Source organism: Apaloderma vittatum, unplaced genomic scaffold, assembly GCF_000703405.1.
Source record: "Apaloderma vittatum isolate BGI_N311 unplaced genomic scaffold, ASM70340v1 scaffold33040, whole genome shotgun sequence".
NCBI classification, from domain to species: Eukaryota; Metazoa; Chordata; class Aves; order Trogoniformes; family Trogonidae; genus Apaloderma; species Apaloderma vittatum.
The window spans coordinates 1-25,377 of NW_009696804.1; the positions used below are offsets into that span (position 1 = coordinate 1).

At 39.3% G+C, this 25,377-nt stretch overlaps 1 protein-coding gene across 1 annotated transcript in view; it reads left to right on the top strand.

Moving 5' to 3' along the window:
- The first annotated feature begins 6,302 nt into the window (after positions 1-6,302).
- The window catches only part of LMO3 (LIM domain only 3 (rhombotin-like 2)), a 48,922-nt gene continuing 29,847 nt past the window's right edge, over positions 6,303-25,377 (top strand). Inside the window, exon 1 of the mRNA XM_009876318.1 lies at positions 6,303-6,515. Coding sequence (XP_009874620.1) covers positions 6,310-6,515 — 206 coding nt within the window. The 5' untranslated portion in view covers positions 6,303-6,309. The remainder of the gene's footprint in view (positions 6,516-25,377) is intronic.

The following is a 25,377-nucleotide window of genomic DNA, read 5'->3' on the forward strand; positions in this document are numbered from 1 at the left end:
GAGGAGGGTGGGGGGAAGGCGGCCGAACTGTTTCTCTTTTCGATCCTGTGTTTGCGTGCGCTCCGAAGAGACCCCAAATTCCGCTTGCTAGGACAGCTTCGCAGGACCGCTGTTTCAAACCAATTAATCTCGCTAGGTGCAACAAATACCGCTTCGTGCTTTGCCGGCACCTCCCTCTCCCCTCTTCTCCCTGTCGCCCCGTCCCTGTGACGCTTGAAAAGGAATTAGCACAAAAGGCTTGAGCGCCTAACTCCGAAAGGGATTCTTTGTTGTAGAGTGTATGTTTCTTATTTATTTTTTTATTTTGCATGTGAGCTGCATCAAAATTGAACTCAGTCTTGCAAATCTCTTGTTGGCCTTTGCCAAGCACTAGCACTTTGCTGCCATGGTAACTGTAATTAAACTGATAAGAGTGGAAAAATGTCAGTATCTCTGAGCCTTGCAGCTGCATTGGAGAAAAAGGGAATCAAATTGGTTCCCAGCACCACTGCTCTAAAAAGGGAGGGGGGGGAGCTGGGGGAAAGAGAGGTGGGGGGCACACGACAAGGGTAGGAACATAGCTAAGCAGCTCCCGTCCCTGAGATCTGGGTGCATCTATTTGCTGTGTTGTCCCTTAGGGGGCTACAGCCTGCAGGGATGCTCTGGGCCAGTGAACAGAGAGAAACAAGCTTTTAGGCCCAATCTAGCTTTCAAAAAGAGAAGGGGAAAGAAGAAGAGAAATCTTTTGTTTGGTGTCTCTTGGCAATCGACTAGCCATGTTGGCCAAATTCTGTATCACTGCTCCCAGCTGTGGGGCTGCATTCCCATTTTTAGATTTTACCTAACCTTTTTTCTTATTTTTTTCCCTTGCTTCCCAACCCACCTCCTTCATTGAAAAAAAATAAAAATCAAATATAATAAAGAAAAAAAAATCAGATTACTCTGTAGAAGAAGTGGCAGGAGGTGAAGTTTAGTTATATAGCGTGAAAAATTAACTCAAAACTATACAGAAGAGACTATATTCAGAGTACTAAAATCCTTACTTTTATATTTTTTTAAAAAAAAACCCTGAGTGTTATGGAGTTGCGGTTACTTTGTTGTGTTAACTACAGAAGCTGAGACTGTGCGGATGAATGGCACAGAACAAGAGAGCATAATGGAGGCAATCAACCGTTAGGCTGGTTCACAATGCAATCCAGGCAATTAAAAGCTCACCAGAGTTTAAATGAAATGGTTCTACTTATTTCTGTGCACCACACTGCACAGGCTATTATTTATGTCTCTTTTTTTAATTATGATTTCCCTTAAACTGTCAAATAACTCAGAATAGCAGGGTCTCGGAGGCAATAAGAATTTTCCACAGAACAATTTACATGCCAATCTAAAACTAGTTACGACTCTTGATGTGCTACATGCGAGTTCTGAAATGTTTCTTAGCTTCTGAAACCTTCACTTTTTTTTTTTTTTAAAGTCTGTGTGTGTATTGTCCTGAATAATTGGAGCTGTGAATGCTTTTAGGATGAATCTACAAAGTGGGAAAGCATTGGAAAAGTATTCTTTTTATCTTCTACTAGTTCTGTAATTCTCTTGTTGACTGCATATTGCCTGTCAGTCTGCTGTCTTTTAAAGACCAGTGTACTGATACTTAATTCTTTATTTATTTTTTTAGAAGTAGAGGCAAGTTTCCTCTTTCTTGCTGTACATATTACTGTCCTTGGTAGAACCCTGTGCGTGCCTCTGCAAAGGAGGCAGTGGCGGGGGAGAGTGGTCTCTAAAAGTTTTTCAGTGATCCAGTGCATAAAAATATCCAGTTCTTCCTCCCTTGCATTTCAAAGGCTGTCTGCACCACAAACCAGAAACTGAATTCTGTGGGTCTTGTGCTGCTTTCAGCATCATCCAGGACCAATCCTGCTTACAGATGCTACTACATGACTAACAAAATACAATTCGTTATGTCAAATCTTCATTCTCTTTGATTTTTGAGAAGGGTGATGATTGGAGTGAAATGGATTTTTAGTTCTCTGCCTTCCTCCAGGAGCCTAATTTAGCTTTCTCCAGCAATCTTTCCTCTTTATCCTGAAATTGTAGTTACACATCAGTTAACAGTGTTTCATCACACGATAATAACCAGGGACGGGAGTCAGTTGCATTGAACTTATTTGGGGAGACCGAGGGAATCCAAACCCATGCAGATCAGGTTATTAAGTTCTTTCAAAAATCTTAAAGGTGGTGGATGGTGATGAAGAAGTCTTATTCCTGACACAGCTCTGCAGTATCTTGAGGACTGGGGGTGGTGGGAGGAAGGCAAGGCTGGAGGAAAGTATATTGGGGTGAAATAAAAAGGTTTGGTTTGACAGTGACAGACTAGGCACTGAAATTTCTCAGTTCTGAGAACAGATCTGCTCTGTGATGCAGAGCATGGGTAGGACTCTGCAGAACTGAAAGGAAAGCTGGGTTTAATTTATTTTTTCTTTTTTTTACAGCCTGGGTGTCGCACTTAAAGAATTGTATGGTTTTTTTGGAAGTGCTCCATAAGCTCTGCTTTCCTGGGTGAGGGGGAGAAGAGGCAGCCAGGCAGCGGTGCTCTGTGTCGCTACCTGGTATTTTAGCAGTGAGCGGTTCGGATGGTTTTTGTGGGTGCTATCAGCCTCTGAAAGGGTCCTTCCTGTGTCCAAAGAAATAAATGGATACTTAAACTGCAGCCTGTGAAGAGCTGGCTCACAGTAAGCTGCAGGTATTCTTATTGCCAAATTAAGAGAGAGCTAAAAATACATGAGTGCATATCTGAAAAGTGTAACTGCGTTGGAGATCTTATAGGAACATTAAAGGGAAGAGGGATTGTCGGTGAGGTGATCTGCATTAAGGTGGCTCATGCAATACAGAAAAAAGTAATGAAATGTTCTTTTTTCAAAATTAAGTGATTAAATCCAGGTTATATGCAAAGAATGTGGAGATATGCAAAACACTTCTTGGAGAGCTGTTTCATGCTTTGTTTTGTTTAGAACCTTTCTACACTTAAAAGAAAGAGTAACTTTTGTTTTATAATCAAGCAGTAGTTTGGGGATATTTTTTTTTTTACTTTCATTAAAATAGGGACAGCTTCATTGCAAGTAAAGTGCAAAAAAGATCAACTATATCAGAGAAGAGCGTTCCTTCCCTCCAAAAACTGCTGCAGATTGAATCCCTAATCTGAAGATGCTGCCAGTGGGATGTCAGCACCACCTTCTCTCTCTGCCACAGGAAAATAGATATGCAGAGTTGCTAATGCTACTTCTGTGGGGCATCTGCCCCTTTTCACTCTTCAAGGAGGGTTTGGGCTAACTAACATGAACAACGATGCCCTGTCTACCTTCCTCATGTAGCAAATGTTTCAAAAAACTGTGCAGAGGTATGTGCAAGACTGTGCAAACTGTGGTTTTATTTGTACTATAGTAACCTTGTGTTTGCAGCGTATACCTCAGGAACTACCAGGCTTGATTAGTGCAATTTGCTCATATATTCACTTGTTTAGCCTTATTTCAGTGGCACCTTGTTCCTTTCAGACTGTCAGCCTGCACTCTCTAACCTGCTTCCTTATCAGGGAACAAAATTTTTCCATTAAGATTTTTTTTCTTTAAAGCCTTTAACTGTATTAACTCCTAGTTTATCCTGGTTTCCCTTGAGCTAAAGATTGAAGTCCTAGAACAGCCCTTTGTGTTTCTGAATTTTTTACTGAGTTCCTAAGAAGTTGATGCAACTTGTGGCTGATTTTACGTGTTGGTCCTCTCTGTAGCCGAAGAGAGGGTCTGGGAATAAGCCTGTTGTTGGCACTTAGCAGATATTAATACTCTACTGTGATATGTAACTTTACAGATAAAGGCTTTTCGACCAAGTGAAGGTGTTAAAGTTCCGGCAGGGCTTCCCTTCCCAGTCTAGTATAGGTTCTTTACCAAAAATCTCTGATATTTTCACTGCTCTCAGTCCCTAACTTGTATCCATGTTAATTTGCTGCTTTATATATGCACCATGGATTCAGCGGAGGGAGCTGATAACTGAAAATACTGTAAAAGCTCAGCCTTCATCTCATGGTGCTCACTCTAGACAAGATGTGTGTGTTTGTTCCCAGCTCTGCCACAGACTTATTGGGGAGCCCTGTGCAGGTCTCTGGGTCTCATCCTCCCCCTTGCGAACAAGAAACAGATCTTACGAGTCTGTGAGTGATGTAGGACCTATGACAGTAGCATTGATTGGGGAGTAATGAGAAGGCAGAAATGTCTTCTTTTTTTTTTTAATACCTTCTGACAGAAAAGTATAGACCGTACAATTTTATTGCAAGCTTTAGATGTTACGCGTCAGTACTGCAGTGGTGCTTCGGGGTGCCCATAAGGAAAACTGTCTCCATATAACCCAATGACTAGTTTAACAGGTGAATATATCACTCAAAAATATTTATTGCAAAGAGGGGAGCAAGGCTGTTGTGTCAGCCTTCGCAGGTGAAACTTGGGAGTTCAGCTTGCTAACCCTGGAAAATCACTGAGCTGGCTTTACCGTCGCTGTGGTCCACAAAAGTCCAACATGTTGCATGTACATGTATGTGTACGGATCCTTGGGATGCCTCAGCTGGCGTAACATTTAGCTTCTTGTCTTTGTAGTGCTAATATCTGCAAAGGCACGCTGTACCATTGCTTCAAAGATTGCACTCATTTTTATATTTTCCTTATGAAACAAAAAAACCTCACCTGCAAACCAAACAAAAAACAAAACCCCAACTTGTTCATGTCCTGGCAACTTGAGCCTGCCTGTCTGTAGCAGTATATTAAAGCACCGACTGAGATCTGCTGATGCAAACTGGGACTGTAAAGATTTCTTAGCATCTTAGTAGTAGGTAGTAGAGCACTCCTGATGAAGAGCCCTTGAATTTTCTTTTTTTTTTTCCCCTTTTTTTTCTTTATGTAGACAAGACTCTTTTTGACCTTTCTCAGTCTCTGCATAATAACAGGATGCTGCCATACTCTGAGTTTTTGGGGTAGAATTCGCGTGCTGGCAACAGCTTTCGTTCCCTGGTTTTGACAGATTTATATTGTTATATTCAGATGTGTTCTAATGAGTAGCATTTTTTTTCTGTTAAATCTCTGATTGGCTTTAAAGTAGTGAGATAACCTAGTAACTGAACTGCATGTCAGTTCTCTCTTTCTCACCGGTGCCCGTTTGATGTCCAGCAAAGCATCCGTGGGGTTATGATTTTGCTTATTCTAGGAGATGATTTTGAGAGAATTCATCTGAGTGTAATGGGATGGCAGTTCATGTTATTAACCAAGAGAGACCAGTCTGTAAGCACTTTGGGGCAGTGACCTTCTCTCCCCATTTACTGTAGAACTGAGGGCAATTGATTTTTGTATGGATCTCTGGAAGCTGGCTGCAGTGCTCTTCATACCATCGTTCAGCTGTGTTCCACTTCTACCAGTTCTCTCCCTTAAACAGTAGTTCAGGTATTGAATTGTAATTTAAATGCTCTCTGCTATTTCATCAAAAGATATGTATACTTAATGGACACTACTGTACTCCTTGTCACAAATCAGCTTTTGGCTAAAATTGGGATTGGAAAGTGGAGCAGGGTTTTTTTTATGGTTTCTTGTGTTATTTGCTTTTTTTTTTTTTTACCTTGACAAACTAGCAGTTCTCTGACCGTGTGCAGATTATTTAAAATCAGATTTTTCAGACGGTCCTTGCACTGCAGGTTGTAACTAGAGATGCTGGTACTGAAGTCTCTGTTGCTTCATTCATGTGTCTAACTAGAACTGAAATCTTAAGAAACAAAACAGCCTCCGATCAGCACCAAAATGCCAAACCTCCCTGAAACTCTGGCCCTGTGCCATTTAGTAACTTCATTCTTTTATTCTTGAGCCTGAAGTGCTTTTATAGTTTATAAAGATAGTGCAAATAGGTCCAAGTATGTAGGTTTAGCCACATGGATATACTGTTTATTTAAATTTTTGATTGCTAAATATTGGATACTTTGAATGAAAGTGAATGACTCTTCAACTGGACTGTTCTAATTTTTCATTTCATTTTTTTAATCCTTCTTCTTTTCAGCAGAGAGACCAGGTAAATGAGGTGATGGAGAAGCAGTGGAACTTAGAGCAGTGGAACTCTCTGCTCTCAAATTTATCGTAACATTGTTTTCAGCTTGCTGTGGACTATTGAGGTTATTCCATCCTATTACACGATTGCCAGTTTAATGAACTGGGTGTGGAGGGAGCAGCGAGGTGAAGGAAGAAAAGGGCAAGACTTGCACTCAAGAGAGTATCTATTTTCACTCTTCTTTTGTCTTGTTGTATTTCAGGTATACAAATGCTCTCAGTCCAGCCAGACACCAAGCCGAAAGGTTGTGCTGGCTGCAACCGTAAGATTAAAGACCGGTATCTTCTAAAGGCCCTGGACAAATATTGGCATGAAGACTGCCTGAAATGTGCCTGCTGTGACTGTCGCCTGGGGGAGGTGGGCTCCACCTTGTACACCAAAGCCAACCTTATCCTTTGTCGCAGAGACTACCTGAGGTAGGCCGCGTCCTTTCGCTGACAAACTTGCTAAATCTCTTCAGCCCTTCCGATGTAGTCGCTGTCACGTAAGCGGTTCCCAAGGGCTGCGAGGCCGAGTATGGATGGAGGACGAGAAAGTAAATATCGCAGTATGGAGATAAAACTAAAGTTGGAATCAAAAAGCACACGTAGCCAGGTCATGCAGGCAGCTGTCGCTTTTCTAATGCTAATACTAAGGTCCAGTGCTCAGAGGAGGAAGAGAGTAAAAACCTCTGCATTTCCCCCAGTGCCATGCTCCCAGGGAGGTGGTGGTCTCCTCTTCTTCCTTGCAGCATGGTGGTGGCCTGAGACCAGGTGTGAGGTTTTCGCCGTCTCCAGTGCAGGGTTTGAAGTGTGTTAAGTGAGGAATGCTTCACCCGTCTTTTCTTACTCACTTTCGTCCCTTTCATTTGCCAGAGGGATTTAATTTGTAACACTGGGACGTTTTACAAATGTTGCCTTTTAGCTGTTAGCAGCTGGACCAAGATGTTTGCCAACTGTCTTCCCCCTGCTAAATAACTGTGTAGCTGGCAGGCTCAAATGCACTCTGGTCCTGATTTAACTCGGTGACCTGGGTGGGACACTGGGTAATTGGTTGCCACTTCTCAGATAGCAAATCGTTACCTGATTTTTCTGTCTTCTTGTTTGCTTGTGGACTTATGTTCTCAGAAGTATTTGAGATGCAGTTTGTAGCAAAGCACCAGGCCAGTTTATCTGCAGATTGTACATTAATAAATAGGGCTACTTTGCAAGAGCCAGGTTTATTCAGGAAGTTTAGTCTCCTTAGGCTCTCGATAGTAAATAGAGAGAAAAGGCTCCTCTGGGGTGATTCAGAGCACCTGTTTCCTATAGGAGCATCTTTCCTCCATTCCCAGTAGAGGGGGCCTAATGAGACTAGCTGCTCCAGGCTAACGTGAACTTCTGGGAATATTTCCCCTGCCCCGGTAGTGAAGCTTTTTCCTTTTAAAGGGACATTCAAGTCAGTAATACATTGGGGAAAAATTAAAATTCTCTTTGAATGTGTTAACAAGTTCAGTGTAAGCACAGGTGCCAAATAGGGGGTCCTTACATGCTGATCCGTTCCCAAGTTGTACAGGATGGTTAGACTGGAACAGGAATCGAGACTAAAACATTATTAGCAACTGTTGGTAGGCTGGCTCTCCGCAATACAACCTGCTTTTTCTAGAGTGAAAGACGAAATGTCTCAAATGCCTTGTGCTTTTGTTGAGCTGGGGCTGCAGGGCAAATCAGGGTTCTTCAGACGTGGGCTTGGACTACTGATTGGTAAAAGTGCTCTCCTACCCATTAAAACTCTAAACTGAACACAAGATAGAATGTTGGCAATTTAGCATAGAGCCTGCATCTTAAAGCCATTGCGTTAAAACTGCCGAAGGAGTAACCAACCAACCCTTACTTTTAAAAACTGACAGGGAACTGTTTGAATAGAAGGGAATTGTGCATCAGCATAGACCACTTGTGATCTTAAAGCCTGTGTCTAGAAAATGGGGTTAGAGCAGCTTCTGGAGGGAAGGCAACACTTACCATAATTTTTGACACCTATTTTAGGAATCTTTCAACAACACTCCTGCAGGAGTGGGAAAACTCTGCTATGGCTCTTTGATCTGAGTTCCAAATTTACTGAAGACTTTGAATTTACTCAATCTCCGAAGTGCTTGTGCAGCAGATCTACTGCTTTAAAATAAAATATTTAAAATAAAACCCAAAAGTGATCTAGTAGTAGGGATATAAGCAAAGCATTTCCTGAGAACAGATGATGCACACGCACTGTTGCTTTCTCGTCTTTGAAGGTCTAACAGGAGAAAATATTTTGCTTACAGATTGTTAAAATTCATAGTAAGTGACTCAGAGAAAGGAGACTGTATTTTTTATGTCATGACCACATTCAAAATGTTTCAGTTGTTTGTTCATACACGACATTTTGCAACAGTGAAACCAGCATACATGAGGAATCTCCTATAATCAGTTTTAAGATGTTTCTGATTTTTGTCTCCAGGTTTATCAGGTTTTAATGAAGGTATCTTGTCATGAGCCTTTTTTTAGTGATTCTTGTGAGTGCATAGATTTAAACTTGGTATTTACACTAAACTTCAAACTGATGCACTTAAGGTAATTGCAGATAGTCATTTGCCTCGTTGCGTCTTATCTACTTAGTTATGCAGTGAACCTATAAAAGTCATCTTTTTAATGCTAATGTAGAAACTAGTTAAATGTTCTCTAGCTTTGTAGTCAAATAAGCTTTCATATTTAGCACCTCACTTGATATGAATTTAAAGAACAAATTACTTTGTGCTAATGATGAGATTAGGGTTCGATTACAGTTTCAAACTATCCTCTTAATTTATATTTTTCTTTTTAACCATAAAGGGAGTCTTTGCTACATATAAAACTGTTCTAGCTCCCTATTAATTTATGTGGTGCCCTCTAGAGGAAATATGGCTTGCGTAATACTATAAAGAGTAAAATTGCTTATTAACTTGTCTCTCAATAAGACAGCCATTCTACAGATGCTATAAGCAATAATGTAGCCAGTTTGGGGGCTTTAACATTCATGGTTAAATTTGCAAACTGTGTGATTGTCTCTTTGGCTATTTGCAAAGACACTTCTAGTATCTGTCACTTGGAGATGCATGCCAAAAAACTAAATGCTCCCTTGGCCCCAATGCACGCTCTTGTTCTGCCTTTGAGCCCTGAGGTATGCACTTTGGTGAGATTTTTATAAATACTCTGTTATCTTCAGAACTTTGAAAATTGCTTTACTGTAGCTCTCTCCGTTGGTAAAATTAGTTAATTTTACTGTATTAAAACATTTTTCTCTGGATTGGAGGTGGCTGAGGGGCTGGAAGAAATCTTTAATGAGGTGATGAGCTTGGAAGATGCTTTGGATGTGAGAGGCTTTACCCTGGAATCTAAGTCATGTAAGTCACTTCAGTGGTTTGAGAGGTGGAGTACGACACCGAGGGTGTTACGGTGGCTGCCGCAGGGAAGTTAACGAGGAGGAGAATGGACTTGAGTAAAGGCAGGACTCAATGTTAGAAATAACGCACTCGTTGAAAATGATATGCAGAGTATAATTCCCCTGCAGGCTTCTGTCTCCCGCTTATACACTCTTGGGTTAGAAAGTGAAGACTTAATTTAAGGAACTTAGGTTTACACCAATATTTCAAGTCCATTTACAGTAAGTGAAATATGCAAGAAAGGTTTCTTTTTTTCCCTTTTCTTTTTCCCTCCAGAGCTGTACGGTGACATCTTAATGTATCAGCCTATCCTGCTCTGTCCTCTCTTCTGACTGGCAGCATGTCCATTTACAAGCACAATATTCCCTTTAAAATCTGTCATTACTGCCATTAATGACCAGTCGTTGTGTTAACAGCCCTCGGGCTGTTAACATGTCAAACTAGTTGTTAACTGGAATGTTATTACTTATTTAAACTGCAGGTATGAGTTGTGTGAAATGTGCTTTGATTGTGTGTTCTGGGCTGCTTCTGCTCAAAACAATAGGGAAACAACAGAGCATTTGCCTTTGGGGTGCCAAGGGATTTGCTTTCTCTTCCATCTGTTCATTTGATTTCTGCATATTTGTGAGGTCCTCCTACCCCTGGGCAGCCTCCTAATTTCAGGTGTAACTATGTGCAATCCTCTCTTTTAGCCTTGCATGCAAATGGGCAGCCACAGATATTTCCAGATGCATGATAATGCCTGCTGCACATTTGAGATTAGTATCTGGCCCCTAAAAGTGTAAAATGAAAGACCAACAATTACATGTAACTCAGTTGTATTAAATAATGAGCTTCCTCGGATGCAACGAAAATATGAAAGTACAGCTGTGCTAAGCTAGTAGCAATGTAGGTCAATCACCCTTTTCACTTAGGTTTTTAACTACGCAAACCCTGCTGAGCGACCAATGACTACAAAGTGCTGTTTCATTCCTATTTAATTTTGGCAGCATTTTACTGAAGAGTAGGCATTCATGCAGCTAAATTATCTTCACCGTTTCTGGTTTTAACTCCAGCTTCATGACACTAAATACTGGAGTGCATATCTCTTAGTAAACACAAAGAATATGATTTCTGATTTATTATTTTTTTCAAATCCATCTCTTAACATGGAAATTGAATTAGAACTTTTCTTACTTTTTACATAATTTTCCTAGTCAGGCAAAGAGATCATAGGAAAAGGATTAACAAAACTAATATATTGGGGTGGGATTTTTGCCCTTAAACACATCTAGAACCTTATCAGGGAGAGGGAGGATGGTGACATAAAAGTCTACCCACCCCACCGCCCAACCTTGGTATTGATTTCATTTGTAAATGTACTGCAGACTTTAAAAGTACCACTGAATAGCTAGGAAGATAAGTAGATCACTATTCCTGAAGAAAGGTGCAGATCATTTCTTTTTTTTTTTTTTCTCCCCCACCTTGCTGGCTCGAAGACCTGAGACAAGCCAAGTTTTTAAAACACGTATATTGAATGAGATTTCGGAAATGATGAGACACGACTACAGAAAGGAAAGGGTTCAGCCCTAAGCATCATAAAGATGCTGCCTCTGTAAAATATTTAGCTTGTGAAAGGGTGCCGACTGAAAAGAGCAGAGTTTAGGAAGCAGCCTTTTCCTGTACAACTGCTTGCACTTAAAGGCAATTATTATTTAAAAAAAATATTACGTAGGAGTACTTAGAAAGACTAAAAATGTCTTGTGGCCTGATACTGATTAGCAAATCCTGTTTTTCTCTTGTGTCTTGAAAAGTGCCAATACCTAGGATATTAGCTCTCTTAAATGCATGTGTAAATACTCTATATGAATATTTTCACAGGTAGTGATTTATAAGATGTTTTTAAAATGGTACCGCAGTAGGCTTCTAGTCCAGCTTGGTTAAATAAGGGGAGATTTTGAAAGATTTAAGTACTCTGAGTTTTCAGGAATATTGAGGTATTTACAGAAGTGAGGCTTAAAAGAGCTCTGCTCACTAACGCTTTGTAGAACTGAACCCTGATTTATACACTAATACCTTTGTTGCAATGCAATTAAACATTCAAGGGAGTACTATTTTGCAGGAATAGGCTCTAAAAATATTTTAAATTATATATAAAAATAGTCGGTGTACTGGTCTGCTTGTACTAATTTTGCTCGGTGTGCGAGACGTTCTCTTAAATTTACATTAATTGTATCATTTGGCATGTCTTCAGGAGAAAAAAGGCAAAAAAGGCAAAAAAAAAAAAAGGCAATAATACTCTCTTTCCTGCTAATTGCCAAAGATTTTCAAACCCTCAAGACACCTTAACAGTTCTTGAAGGGATACACAGTTAATCCACCCAACTTGCAAAGAGTAATGCTTTCAATTCAGTTACACTCTGGCTAGTTTAGCTAGTTCTTATTTTAGTTCATCTGTGATAGCTTTTAATAAGAAACATTCAATTAAGCTGTTAAAATTGGTGTTTAAGTCATGTTGAAATGCTGTAAAATGTGTGTACTCAAGTTTAACGCTCTTCAGAAGTTCCATGTGTTTCCCTGTAGCTGCTGGTATTTTTCTTCAGAGCTGCCAAATTTTTAATAATTGTGTTATTTTTAGTGGCTTAAGATACACAGTTTAATTTCCAAGAATGTGAATGTTCCCTCTTATAAAGCTTCTTGAAAAACCAGACGCTTCCCATGTATTGTCAAAATACCTCATTAATCCCCTAGAAATGCTCAAAGAATTTCAGGAGACTTTTCAGATGAAAGTACAGTGCCTCTTAAAGCCTGTCCTACAGCTCTTCATTACCTTTTTACACTACAGTGTATTTTAATGGAAAATTATTTCACTACAAAGATTTTGTCAATATATAGCAGCTCAATAAATCTTAATAAAAGTGGTGATTTGGGGGCAGCCTAGGTAAGTCTAGAGTGCCAGAGGCTGGGACAACATTGTTAGTGAAAGAACAATAATTGTATAGGTCTGCTTAGTATATTCTATAATCTTTTCTAAAAGAAATGCAACTTTATTGAATTCTTCCTTGCTGATTTTTTTCCTCAGAAGTGACATTGTCACTAGCGTTTTTACGAAACGTGTTTAAAGTAATACCCATATTAAAATGATTTACTTTAGGAGTAAATATTATCAACTATATTGTGACATGTGATTTGACATCCAAGGTTTAACTGGAAACTTGCTGCATTTTTGGCCGGAACTGTTTGTAAAACAACGCATCTATGTATAGCGTAGTAGAAAAAGTAGGATAAAATTTAGCTCTCATTGCCTAACACAGAGATGCCTTTAAGAAGTTCTGATTTCTGCTACATAACTGTTCCTATTTAAAAAAAAAGGTAAAAAAATATTTTGTTTGAAACGTTAATGATTTTTGTGGATATTTGCCTAACACCGATAAAGAAATCTCTACTATATGCTTTAAAAAAAAAGGAAAAAGCTTCTTACTGAATTTTTTTACATTGTATTTCGATATTCTTCAAGTGTTCCAGATAATATGTAAACATTCTTTCTTGATGTGTTTGCTTGAATAATATATAACAAGCATAGCTGTTTTTCTTTATAGTCATGACCAAAATGAAAACTTCAACTATTGGTCACCTAGAAAAAAAATTTCATGTCAAATTTTGTAACGGGAAATTGAAACAGCAACATTGGTTTCAGCTCTTCTTACTTTAGGAATTGCTTTCTCTTTTAACATCTCACTGAAGTTAAATATATCTATATAAATGGATTTGGAAACCAAAATACACGGTATGCAATACTCTAAAATGTTTTCTAAATGAAATAGATCTTACCTATTGCTCTCCTTAAGAATCCACATTTTGGGTATACCTTACTAAGTGCATTGCTTTTTGATAGCCAACTTCCCAATGGATTCCTTAGGAATAATGGATGACCTTTTATATAAATCTGCGTAACAGCCACAAGTTTTTTTCTTTTTGTCCCTTTTTTTTTTAAATGCTCAAAATATGCTTGAATTTTTGAAGTTTCTCACACATAAATATCCGAAGCAATGAGTCTGCGTTGACAAAAAGCTTTGCATGTTTTACACCTACTTTCCTGGAATGTAATTCTGGTACTGTTGTTTCACACCTTCCTGAGGCTGCTTCTTGCATATTCTGAATCAATTAGCCTTTGGCACTTGAATTTCAATGTATGTGATTGGTATTTTTTAAAAATGGCTATGGATATCAGTAGATTCATATTTTAAAGGAGAAAAGGCTGTTTAAGTAATCTCTGGAATGTGCTGCTTTTTTGTTATCAAATATTATTTCCTGAAAAAGGGTGTATGGAAGAGCAAACTGTACCTGATCAGGAAAAAAAAAAAAAAGTCTATAATGGGCTAGAAATAACTAAAATTTGGATTTACAGAAACTGTTTGTTCAGCTTCCTTCTAATATTTAGAATGATATTAAAACAGAAACAAACCACAAAACCACTGAAACGTATCCTGGGTCAAAAAACCACAAAAACAATATTAAGTCTTGACTAAATATATAAATTGCTCAAACTACGGGATAAGCAGTTCAGCCAAATTTGATCTTTAGCAAACCATGTATCACAATGAAACAATATACAGCTTGCAAGCTCTCCATTCTCATGTCCTCTCTGTACATCTGCTTGATATGATACACTTGTACATTTATGCCGAAATCAGGGTGGAATCCTGTACTCTGTGTTATACATGCATTCGCAATATGGTCCTGTCTTCTCTAAAATAGCTTAAGACAGAACTTTAAATGTATTCTAATTATTAAGCATTTTGACAGTCCCGTGGCAATCAGTGAGGTTAGTAGCAGGCTTAATACAGCACATGCTAAAATTTCATCGTGGAGTGGCATCAAATTCACAATTCTGTCCCCCTTCCAGCCTGATATCAGAACTGAAGCTACCAGCAACTGGACAGTATTTAGCATCTATTTTTTCAGAGACCACAATGGACTCAACTTCAAAGTATTTTCCTTTGTGGTTAGAGTGAGCCCTGTTTATTTTATAATAAAACAGAACACAAGGGAAATTTTCACTGCCAGAAAATTTTATAGAAGAGAAGAGAATGATGCTTCTTGGAAAATTCTCCTGTAGCTCTTGAGTGAAGTGACATTCTGCACTTCTGTAATTTAAGCATTTAATCTTTTCTTTTACAAAAATTATCATGTCTTATGTTGGCACATAGTGGATGAAAGTGAGAATTGCACAACATGCAAAGATAAAATTATTTTTGGGGTGGGCGAGAGCAGAGAACATCAAGGATTTTATTGTATCTTTTCTAAATTTGAGGAAGGTGAGAGTAAGTGAGGAAGTGAGAATAAGTTATACATTTCCATATACTGTAAGTGATAATATATCGGACTAATTAGGAAGCCACTACACCAGGTAGCAAATGTCCCCTTGCTCTTGTATTGCTGCTTTCATATCACACCTTTGTTTTGAACAAAGCTTGGACCTTTGGACTTTATGAACAGGAGTTCTCACTTTTCTCTCTTGATACTAAAATGTGTAAAATGCTTGGGAATCAAACCTGATTTTTCTTCAAGACAAGCTTCCAAGCCATACGCAGCATATGCAGTCTCAGATTCTAGCTTAGTAAATAGTATTTATTACATCATATGCCTGCATCAAACACTATTCTTGTTCCATCATGGGACAAAATAACATTTATTTTACTTATTAATGTTATTTCTTTGCAGACACCTTAAAGAGAAATACTCCCCTTTAAATACATCTGCCCTAAGAAACAGAGGAATTTATTATTGCTGATCAACTTCTAAAAATAGTTCAGATAACAAGCACTGAACTTGGTTTTCTCTTTTAGATAAATTTTTAGAACGAATTTCTAGGTAGTGATAGTGTGAGTTACAGGCTATGGATTAGGAGTAGTGGTAACATTTGCAATCACTGTGAATTGTCTTAGTTCTCATCTTTTGTCACCACAGTTACTTCTACATAAAATCTTGTTTTTCTGAAGTCAGGACTGATGCCTTCAGAGCTACTATTCTTTGTCAAAATCTACATTTAAGATTAATTTTGTTTGGATTAGTAGAAAATGTAAATATTCATATTCCTGTAAAGAAAGAAATTGCATTTCTCCACTTTCTGATTCATGTTAAAGAAATTTTACACAGAATTCACAAGTTTCTAGGATTTGAGATTTGGGGTTACTAAAAAACCTCCAAAACTTTATCAAAGACATCTTTATAAAAGCCTAATGTGTTTGCTGTATACAAAGTGTCAAGAAAGGGGAGGACAGCCTCAATAAGGAACTGTTCTGCACTAGTTTTTGTTGGCTTTCTTATTTAATTTGTAATCTGGTACATTGAACAACACTTTATACAAAAATAACATTAACCCTAACCCTAAAAATGTATACTACATGCTTGACTTGATGTACCCTGAAATCCCACTGAAAGGTGTAGGGTCTATTAATTTAGGAACACGCCTTAGTAAAGCCAAATACGTAAAATTGGAATGGCTTTGCCTGCAAACTTCTCTTGAGTTGCTGTGTCCTCGTTATTTTGTGTGCTATGTACTGTATGGCGATTACCCCACCCCACAGCATGACACCCCTCCCTGGTCCCCAGGAAAAGCTCGAACCCACACCTCTGCTCCTGGCCAGGCACTTTGTTACCGTGTCTAGGATGTCAGTCAAAGTTCTGACACCTGTAACAACCTTGCCCTGTTTCTCTCTGTACCACCATCCCCCAAATCAAACTGCTGGTGGATGATTTAAGGGTCTAACTCTAGGCTTGTCTCTGCGCCCCACTGACAGCTCTGCGCTCTGCTCTCCCTGGTTTTCCTGGGAGGCGGGGAGTGGTAGGAAGTGGGACAAAACTTCATTAAAAAGCCCTGGAATTTTGTGTTGATGTTTGTGAATCTTAGGTTCTCAATTCACTTTCTCTTCATGCTCCAGAACTGTGCTAATGAACCTGTCCTGTGTACTTAGCAGCTTCGGGCTTCTAGAAGGATGTGTTCATTTTTGTTAAGATATTAAATTCACGCATTTTTATGCTCCATATAGTATTAAAAAAAATAAAATCCAGCATGACATTGAATACTTATAACAGGGAGCACTAAAATGTGAATTAAAATATATCCTTTCTGCTCAGAATTTCACTTATTAAAACAATCTTGAAACCTAGAGGAAATGCTGCAAACATTGCAGCAAATGTGCTGGTTTTAATGAGCTTGGCTGCAGTTTGAAGTTAGCCAAGAGCGCTTCCCCCAGCACCTCCTTACCTAATTCAGTCATAATGCGAAGGGAACCACTGGTAAAAAGAGTCAGCTAGCAAAACTGAGAGAAACGACTACTTCATGAGCACACATCCAACGATGGGTGTCTTCGGTGCTTTTCTGAGCCTTTCATTACGATCCCTGATGTGTTCCTGTCAGGGTTCCAATTACCCTCCGTCTCCAGGTGCAGCACAGCCTGAGTGTTTTCCTGTAATAGCCGTAACAGTGTCTTACTAGTTCTCTCCACTCCTCGTGCCATTTAAGTAGGTTCTCATCATTGGTAAAACATACATATGTATTTTACAAGAGCACGTCTGAAATGCATAGGGCAAGTGGTAGTGCCCACTGCAAGTTCTTTTAACGATTTGGCCATGGAATAGTTTGAAGGTGAGCGCAACAAGTACAACTTCTTCCTGCTATGGTAAGCAGATGATTGCTTTCATCTAGCTCTTTTCCCTCCTTATACAAATATACCTTCTCTACTGAAAGAGCCCTGAGGTTTGCTCTGAATAAAAGCTAGTGTATATTTGCAAAATTCACTGTAATTTGTCAGATTATCATTCTTGATAGGAATGTACTGTGTCTGAACAAATACCTCTGGAACCAATCTTATTATTAATCATGTAGTCTTACTATGTTGGCAGATAAAAAATACTTTTTCAATAGGCCATAAGGAAAACTGTTTATCTATTTTTTGCATGTGTGTGTGAATAGATAATATGTATCTGGTTATTTTAGCAAGTGCACAATCGCTATGATTTTTTCGTGTGATGGTTTCATTTTAACCACCGCAAACCATTTTCTTCTGCAGTCCCCATCTTTCTCCTCATAGGCTGATCCTTGTGGTTTTAAGGTGTGCTTTTGGGGAAAGTTCATTCTTGCCACCAACTCCTGCATGCCTCATGTTTGTCTTATTTGTATCATAGTGTTGCTTTTAGCAGAGTATTAGAAAGCTGGTATAGGGACAAGTATTCCTTTTGCACCCCTCCAAAAAAAGAGGAAAAAATTGCGATGGGGAAGCAAACAAATTTGGAAAAATTATTGCAGGCATGTTTAGTTTCCCAGAGCATCTTGCTGAGTGGAAAGATTTGCTTGTCAGTGCAAACCTCTACCCTTGCAAGGTACTTGAAAATCAACCCTCTTGCCTCCCAAACTTTGAAGAGCTGTTTTACGTTAAGCACTGCTTCTCTGAATCCTTAAGCTCTAGCTGACTTTTGTGGAACCATATCTGACCTGCTTTCCACATTGGGTGATGATATCCAAAGATGGCATCTTCCTAATAGGAGGAGTAGACCAGATATTACCAGCATGTTTGCTCTCTGCCTTTTTGCTTTGTCACAGGAAAAAGAAAACAACCAAACAATGCAGCTTACACCAGTTACTGCTAATTCAGCCTCAGTGTTGCTTGTTGAAGATGCTACTGCTGATGGGTGGAGGACACACTGCAAAGTGCTTGTGTCTGCCCCTGCTTGTGTCTGACGAGTGCTGTAATCCCTTCTTCCTTCTGTTGTGTAAGAGGGGCAGAAGTAGGTATGGCTAGTTTTTGTGTAAAGAAGCTAGAGAAGTGAAAGGGTTAACAGCTACATCTTCTCTGCTTTCCCTGAAACTTCAGAATGCCAGAAGCATCATGCTCATCAGTAATATTTGGGGAGGAAAAATTATTAAATTGCAAATTTAAGAGAACTTGTCAAGAGACAGAAACATCAGTTGTCATTAGATGGGACCCTTGCTTTCGATTCCTAAAACTAAATGCAATCACCAAGACAGCTGCATCTGGGCAAATCATTCTTCCGTAGACTTGCAGTCTTGCTGTCAGTTTTCCATCCTCTCTGTGCTCAAAGTTAACACCATCAAACTGGACAACTCCACTTTTTAGCGACTGGGCAAGAGTGACAGTTCATGTGCTCCAAACAGAGCAGTTTTGCTGCGAGATTAATTCTGGAGATCTTCTGTCATTCTGAATGTGGGGGAGTGTGGAGAGAAGCTGCCCATCACATGCAGAAGTTTTGGGTAAGGAAGAAATCCCTGTTGGGAGTAACACAACCTTTCTCTGTGTTATGCACTGCTGTTGGCAAATCTTCCACCCTCCTCTCTCAAAAACAAAACAAAAAAAAAACATAAGGAAAAAACCTATTTCATTCTATTAGCTCCTCCATAATAAGGATACAGGTGCTTACTAGAAAACAGATGAAAGCAATACATGCAGCAAGTCAGAAGTCAGCTAAATTATGGTAGCAGATGTTTCATTCTGCTAGATTTAAAAGGTCAACACCAAAAGGCAGAATGGGAAAAAAGTTCTGGTAAAGGGACAGGAAAGAATAAAGGCTTGAAGTCAAAGCATGTTGCTATATTTGTCCCAACATAAATGATGTCTAGTCACACGCATGATATTTATATCAAATGTTTCTTCTCGTGAACCTAACTATATTGAGCATGCTGTTGTTCCTTCCTTAATGCAATCTCCAAAGGTCAATCAAATTAAAGAGTCAGGCTGATGAGATTAGATATTACTTTAAAAAATTACTCAAAAAACTTGTGTTTGGAGAGAGGCCTGAACATAATATAATTGTCTGTTTTGGTCCAGGTTCCTGTATCTTTTCCTGGAAACACAATGTGAACTGAACTGATCTACTTTAGCTCCGAGTATGCTCTCTCATTCTCGGGTGATAGCAAAGGTAACTGCATGTTCTTGGGGAGAGAGGGAGTCTAGGCACAGGACAAAAATAAAATGACACATTTAAGTGCTTTTTTTAATGCTCCAGGGAGATTTTACTATCTGAATTGTGTGCAGTGAGCAGGGATTTTTCATTTCATACATCATTCACGACTTGCGGCAGCGATTCCAAAAAGTCATACAAGCTGAGTCGCTGCTTGCACCAAAGCATAGAAATTTTAGTTTGTGAGTTTTAAAAATGGATGTCAGAGCTTTATTAAGGCTTCATCCAAAATTTGCAGTGGGGAGGTATGGTGTCAGATGTTAGAGAACAGGACTAACATGCCTGAGGACACTGGAGGATACACGGTAATGACTATAGCAAGATCCACCATGGTTTTTCCTTCTCCTCCTTGTTCTCCCATTTCTATTAGCTTGATGCGCAAAGAAGGTGAGCAGGTCCCCAGCTCTGTCTCTAGTCTACACATTAAAGTCTAGTGATAGCACTAGCTGAGGACTTTGTTTTACATTAGACTTGCACTGATACAGAGCTGTGAGCAGCATTTGACGTTTGTCTCTGGTTTTACCCTCACATACATCTACTTAGGATTAGTCAACACCTTTTCCAGCAGTTGTGAAGTGTCTAGGATGGCATACTAAAGTGAGGTGATTTAAATCTAGTGTTACGAGTATTTTTCATCTGTATAACAGGCTTTGTAGGAAATGCGTGAATCTTTAATTGTTATAGTAAGAAACAGTGGATGAGGGGAAGCTTTTTCTAGCAATGTCACCTATGAATGCTATAGTTAGACTGGCCTTCTGTGTCTGTCAGCAGAGTTAAAGTGAATTGATACACGAGACTCTGAACAAGATGGGCGAGCATCCTATTTTACTGAGTTACATACCAGTTACCGTTTGTGCCCCGACCATGGGCTTTCTGGCTTTTTCTGTAGTCTCAAGAAATCAAACAACCTAATTATCTGGCAACCTTTACAGATCAGCTGTGTTAAAGACAGAATTGTTACTTATGCCCTGATCCTGCATTCCTTAAAAATGGAGGAACGCATTTGGGTCAGATTTTAAAATTTTTTTTTTACTTTTTTTTACTTTTACTTTTTTTCTTTTTTTTCTCTCTGTTTTCTTTTTTGTCTTTTTTTCTTTTTCTCTTTTTTTAAATAACGGGGGAGTATGTATTCCAGTTTCTGAAAGACTTTTCCTGGACAGCATAGCACACACCCTGCAAAGGCAGGCTACCCAAAAGGAGGCAAGTCTTCTGCAGGAAGTTCCCTCTACAAGGAGGTGCCCGTCAAGGCAAAGGGCTGCTTACAGTCTCAGCACCCCTAGTAGAGTCACCCTGTGTAAATAACCTGGGCTTTCATTAATTTTTTTGTGTGTGCAGAGAACAGAGCAGCCAAACTCTCCCTCTCATGTTGTGAGGGGATTGGAGAGGTCAGGCTGCAGAGCTGGTACGTGATGGTCTTGACAGGCAAAGACAAACTCTGCACTCTGGGCAGTAGCTCTCTTGAGCAGTGTTGGTTGATGTGACTGCACTAGATTCTCCTTCGGCCTCTATGGTGTTTTTTTCCTGATGGCCTCTTGTAGCCCTGTGCCATTCTGCTCTGTCTCTTTCTATTTATTCCCAGCCTAGGTTTTCCAGTTACATGGCTCCTTTCCGTTAGGGTGAAGGAATCTTTGGTGGGAACCTCCCCAGATAGGTCCTACCGAAAGGTAGATAGACTATTCAGGAAACAGTTAAAAAGGCCAACAATTGCGATCCCATCCAGTGCCAAAATATCAACCTAAGATTCTAGAAATTATTTTTGTACCCTTACAGCCCTCTGGTGCTTCAGCTGCCAAATTTGCTCAGCATAGTCATATGTTGACGGATCTATCCAGAACATCTGCTGTGAACCCCACTTTGGTTCCGGCAAAGCCAGGTTCGTAGGATGGGCCCTTGGAAGAGAGTTTATGGTTGTGTTTCCCCATTCTCACAGCAGTCCCCCCTCAGTTGGATGCAGGGCCTGCAGAGCCCATTTATCCCGTTCCAGCCCCTTCATCTGGCACTCGACTCCTACAGGAGGGCAGGAATCTGAAAGCAGGCTTTGTTATGACAGAGATCTCCAGATCCTGTAGCAGATGTTGCTGGTGAGAAGCAGTTTTGTTCCAGCCAAACCTTATTCAGCTCTGCTGAGGAGACGCATAGAGAATCTCATAAGGCTGCTACAGGCTTTGGCAAGGAAACTCAGCGTTTACCAGTGCCAGCTACTCTCTATATTTCTTTTTGAAGGCTATGTAGAGCAAATGATCTCTTCTCTGTCTCCGTGAAACAGCTGTAAATTTCTCTTCCTTTAACCCCCCACACCCACCCATTAAACAACCCTGACAACAGCCAACAGTTATCAGATCCAAAATGAACTATGTGCCTATGATAACGAGTTGTGTATCTGCCTCTCCTGATCGATCCACTGGACATTTTGCGTGTCAGTGCTTTAAATTAAAATATTCCCGGGAAGTAGAAATCCCTGATAATTTCCACAATGATCTTTTAAGAAGTCTTGTCACCTTTCCTCTGTCCCTTTCCAGCTCCGTCTGTTCTTTGCTTTAGCCTTATCCTCCGTGTACAGACTGCTGCTTTGCCTTGTGCTGCAGTCCTCTCTGCTTTGGGCTGAGAAGATCCAGCGAAGATATTTTTAGCTTACTTTAAATCAGTGTTTGTGATAATCCCTTTCCAATAATTCCCAGGAGCTAAAAAGCCTTTCCTCATTTTGAGGGAGGAAGTTTTTCCTTACATTTGGACCTGAGACACTGTTATTTCTATCTTGCTGCCCAAGGTGTCTGTTCCCTTGAGGCTGAAAAAATGTCCAGTTCTGGTTTTTTTGTAGTAGAAACAACTAAGATCTTGGGAGTGATTTGCCTATCACAGAAGGTGTTTTTGTGGAGCAGTGAATTTTACCAAACTCTATAAAAAATTAAGTTAATCCTGCTTGTTTTCTGACCATGATGATTCTATCCCAGAGGAAGGGAAAAAAGTCATATTTCTTTAAAGGAGCAATTAACAAGTAAATAATGCATCTCTCTTGCATCTGAATAATTTTGTATACTTTGATTTCGTTCTCGTGAATAATTCTCTACGCTTTACCCATTTATGGTGCTTGTGGTTTAAGGTGCTGGATGAAAGTCACATTCAAGTTCCAGCAACCTCAGGGGCTTTGCTGAAGTGCTCCATGCTCCACAATCTTGCTGATTTTTGAAATCAGAGGAGAATTTTGCCAGTGTTGAGCTGTTTATAAATCCACTCCTGACCTCCTGATTCTCGAAAAGAGATGTTGACCCTGCTGCAGATGGCTCACATGAGGCTGTATACACCCACAGAATGTTTGGCAAAGATGTCACAGAAGAGAGATTCTCAGGGGTGATCCCTTGCAGCTAAAGGGCACTTAATGTGCATCAGCACCGGGAAACTTGTTTTACCAAGTAACTAGGAGTATAATAGTCTGATTAACTTTTGAACTGCAGCCCCTGTTCAAATTTACCGTGAATTTCAGAACTGCTGTCATTGCAGTCCTCATACCATAAAATTGTGGGGTTGGGTGCCTTTCAAGCAGAAAAAAAAGCTATTTTTCTTCTTCTCTTACCAGGACCCTATTATTTAAAGTGCAAAATATCTTTATTTTATAAAGTTCTTGCTCCTGCTTGTTTTGGGGGGAGAGGGGCTTGTTTTAAGGTAAAAAAAAAAAAGGTGGTTAGAAGATTGTTAATTAAGCAGCTCGGTGAGAGGCTTGTTATTTTGGTTTTGCTATTAAAATATCCCCTAATCCACCTTGCTAGGTTTCTACCACTCTTGTAATATTCAATCAAGCCCTTGTTTTGTGAGAAATGTGACAACGCATTGTTGGCACTTTACAAACCTACAGCCCTCGGCAATAGTTAATGAGAGGCAGGGTTTTTTCCCCATGCAGGACACAATGAAATTTCAGACAGATGAATGCTAAGAGAACCCTATGTACCAAAGGCAATGTTTACTGCATGTAATACATATCATTGTTTGTCTCCTGTAGTGAAAAATACTTGTGTCATGCTGTTAAAATGTACTCCTGACAGAACAGAGCTTGCTATTATAGGGTCCATTGCTTAAAAAAATGATATACTGACAGAAATACAATTTAAGAAAATTTAACACCAAGGGTAGTCGACCATGTAGGCTACTATTAAGGGGCCAAAACTCAAGGCCATGGTTTTATTAAAAAAGAGAGAGAGTTTATTTGCTAGTAGTAGGTAAAGTTTTTTAAAAAATAGGAAGGAGAAAAGGAAAAAAAACCAAACTTGCCTCTCTTGGTCCCTAGTGTATAAAAAATTAATAAAAGCAACAGTTCAATAAGATTTTATTGCAAAAATGTTTAAATGAAACGTTCTAGGAATGCTTCGGATTTTTAAACAGTTACTTATGCAGTGGAGTGCCGTAGCATTACAGTGCATAACAAATTGTTGCTTTTGGATGCAAGGCATGCCCAATGCTTTTCATAAGACAAACAGTGAGACCTGGTTAATTTGAATCAGTTTGTGCATTCCTCTGTATTTTCCTTTGGTTTTAGAAGTATATTGAGATTAACAGTTTACTGATGTGAGCAAATACTGTATTGTGTTTGGCTGATTAACCTTGCACAGTTAAATTGTCAGATGTTTGCTTTAAGTTAATAGTGGCCAAATTATTAGTCACTAATTTAGATCTATAATTTACTTGCTCCTTCCCGTCTCTTCATTGCAAATTGCTAATTGCAAATTGCTAATTCATGGTGTGCGACAGTCTATGGGACACCAACAAGCCATTTTTTTGTATCTGCCTTGTCCAACCCGTTGCCAAAATCACAACTTCTGTTCCTTAGTGAAGAAGCTTTAACTTCTCAGACACTAAAAAGTAAGTGGAAAATTCTTGGCTTGTGCAGAAGATAAACTGTGTTATGCTGGTAATCGATAAATTCAGTAAAGAGTACAAATGTGTGTGTCTGAGCCTGTGGAGCTTGAAGGAGAGCTGAGTTTGGGTTTGGGTTATGTGTGGTGATGTTGGAGTACATGGATGGTCAAGTAAATGCGGCACCAGAACAAGTATCTTGTCCATACAAATGTGTTTTTTGGGTTGAGTCAACACTGTTAATGCACACAGAACTTTCAGATTTAACAAGCGGTGTGCGCTGGGGCCAACTACTTATTTGGAGACTCTTGGAAAATCTGGCCACCTTCCTTGAAGATGTGGCCAAGATTTTTCACCCTTAAAGTAGGGTAGGGTCCTTTTTTGGGGCTGCTCCTTATTCCTGCAGAATGTCCTGCTATTTTTGTGTTTATCAAACCAAAATCTTCCCCAGGTGTGAGAGGAATTGAAGGTGTGTGTTAGATCATTTTTTTAAAGTGAACAGTTATTAAGATGCTTCTTATTTTAAATGGAAAAACACGAGGAAAATTCTCTGATGTCACCTAGGAAAATACTCTATTTTTCATTAACTATGTTTGATAATCAGGTACAAGTAAACTACAAACAATAAATGGTCATAATAGTGCAATAACAAAGTCACTTTTTTCACCATCAAAGTAATGAGATGTTGGGGGTTTTTGTTGGTTTTGTTCCTTGCTTATTCCCCTTCCCCATGTAATAGCCTCATTTCATCTACTAAAGAACATTTTACCACGTTGCTGGTAAGACTACTATATTCACCACAATGGAAAAAAAATAACTGAAAGTATTATCCAGTAAGACAATCATATTCATGAAGATACAACACTTACTGTTGGCATGAATTAATTCTTTAATCGCCACTTCTCTGCCCCCCTCAAAAATTAAAATGCTCTAAGCCCATATGTACCCTTTAAGGCACATATAGAAATTGTCCTTTGAGGATTTCTGAATTCTGGACTCTGAGTCTAGAGAAGGTTCTACATGTATAATTATATTAAGTGATGGCAATGGGTAGGCATCACT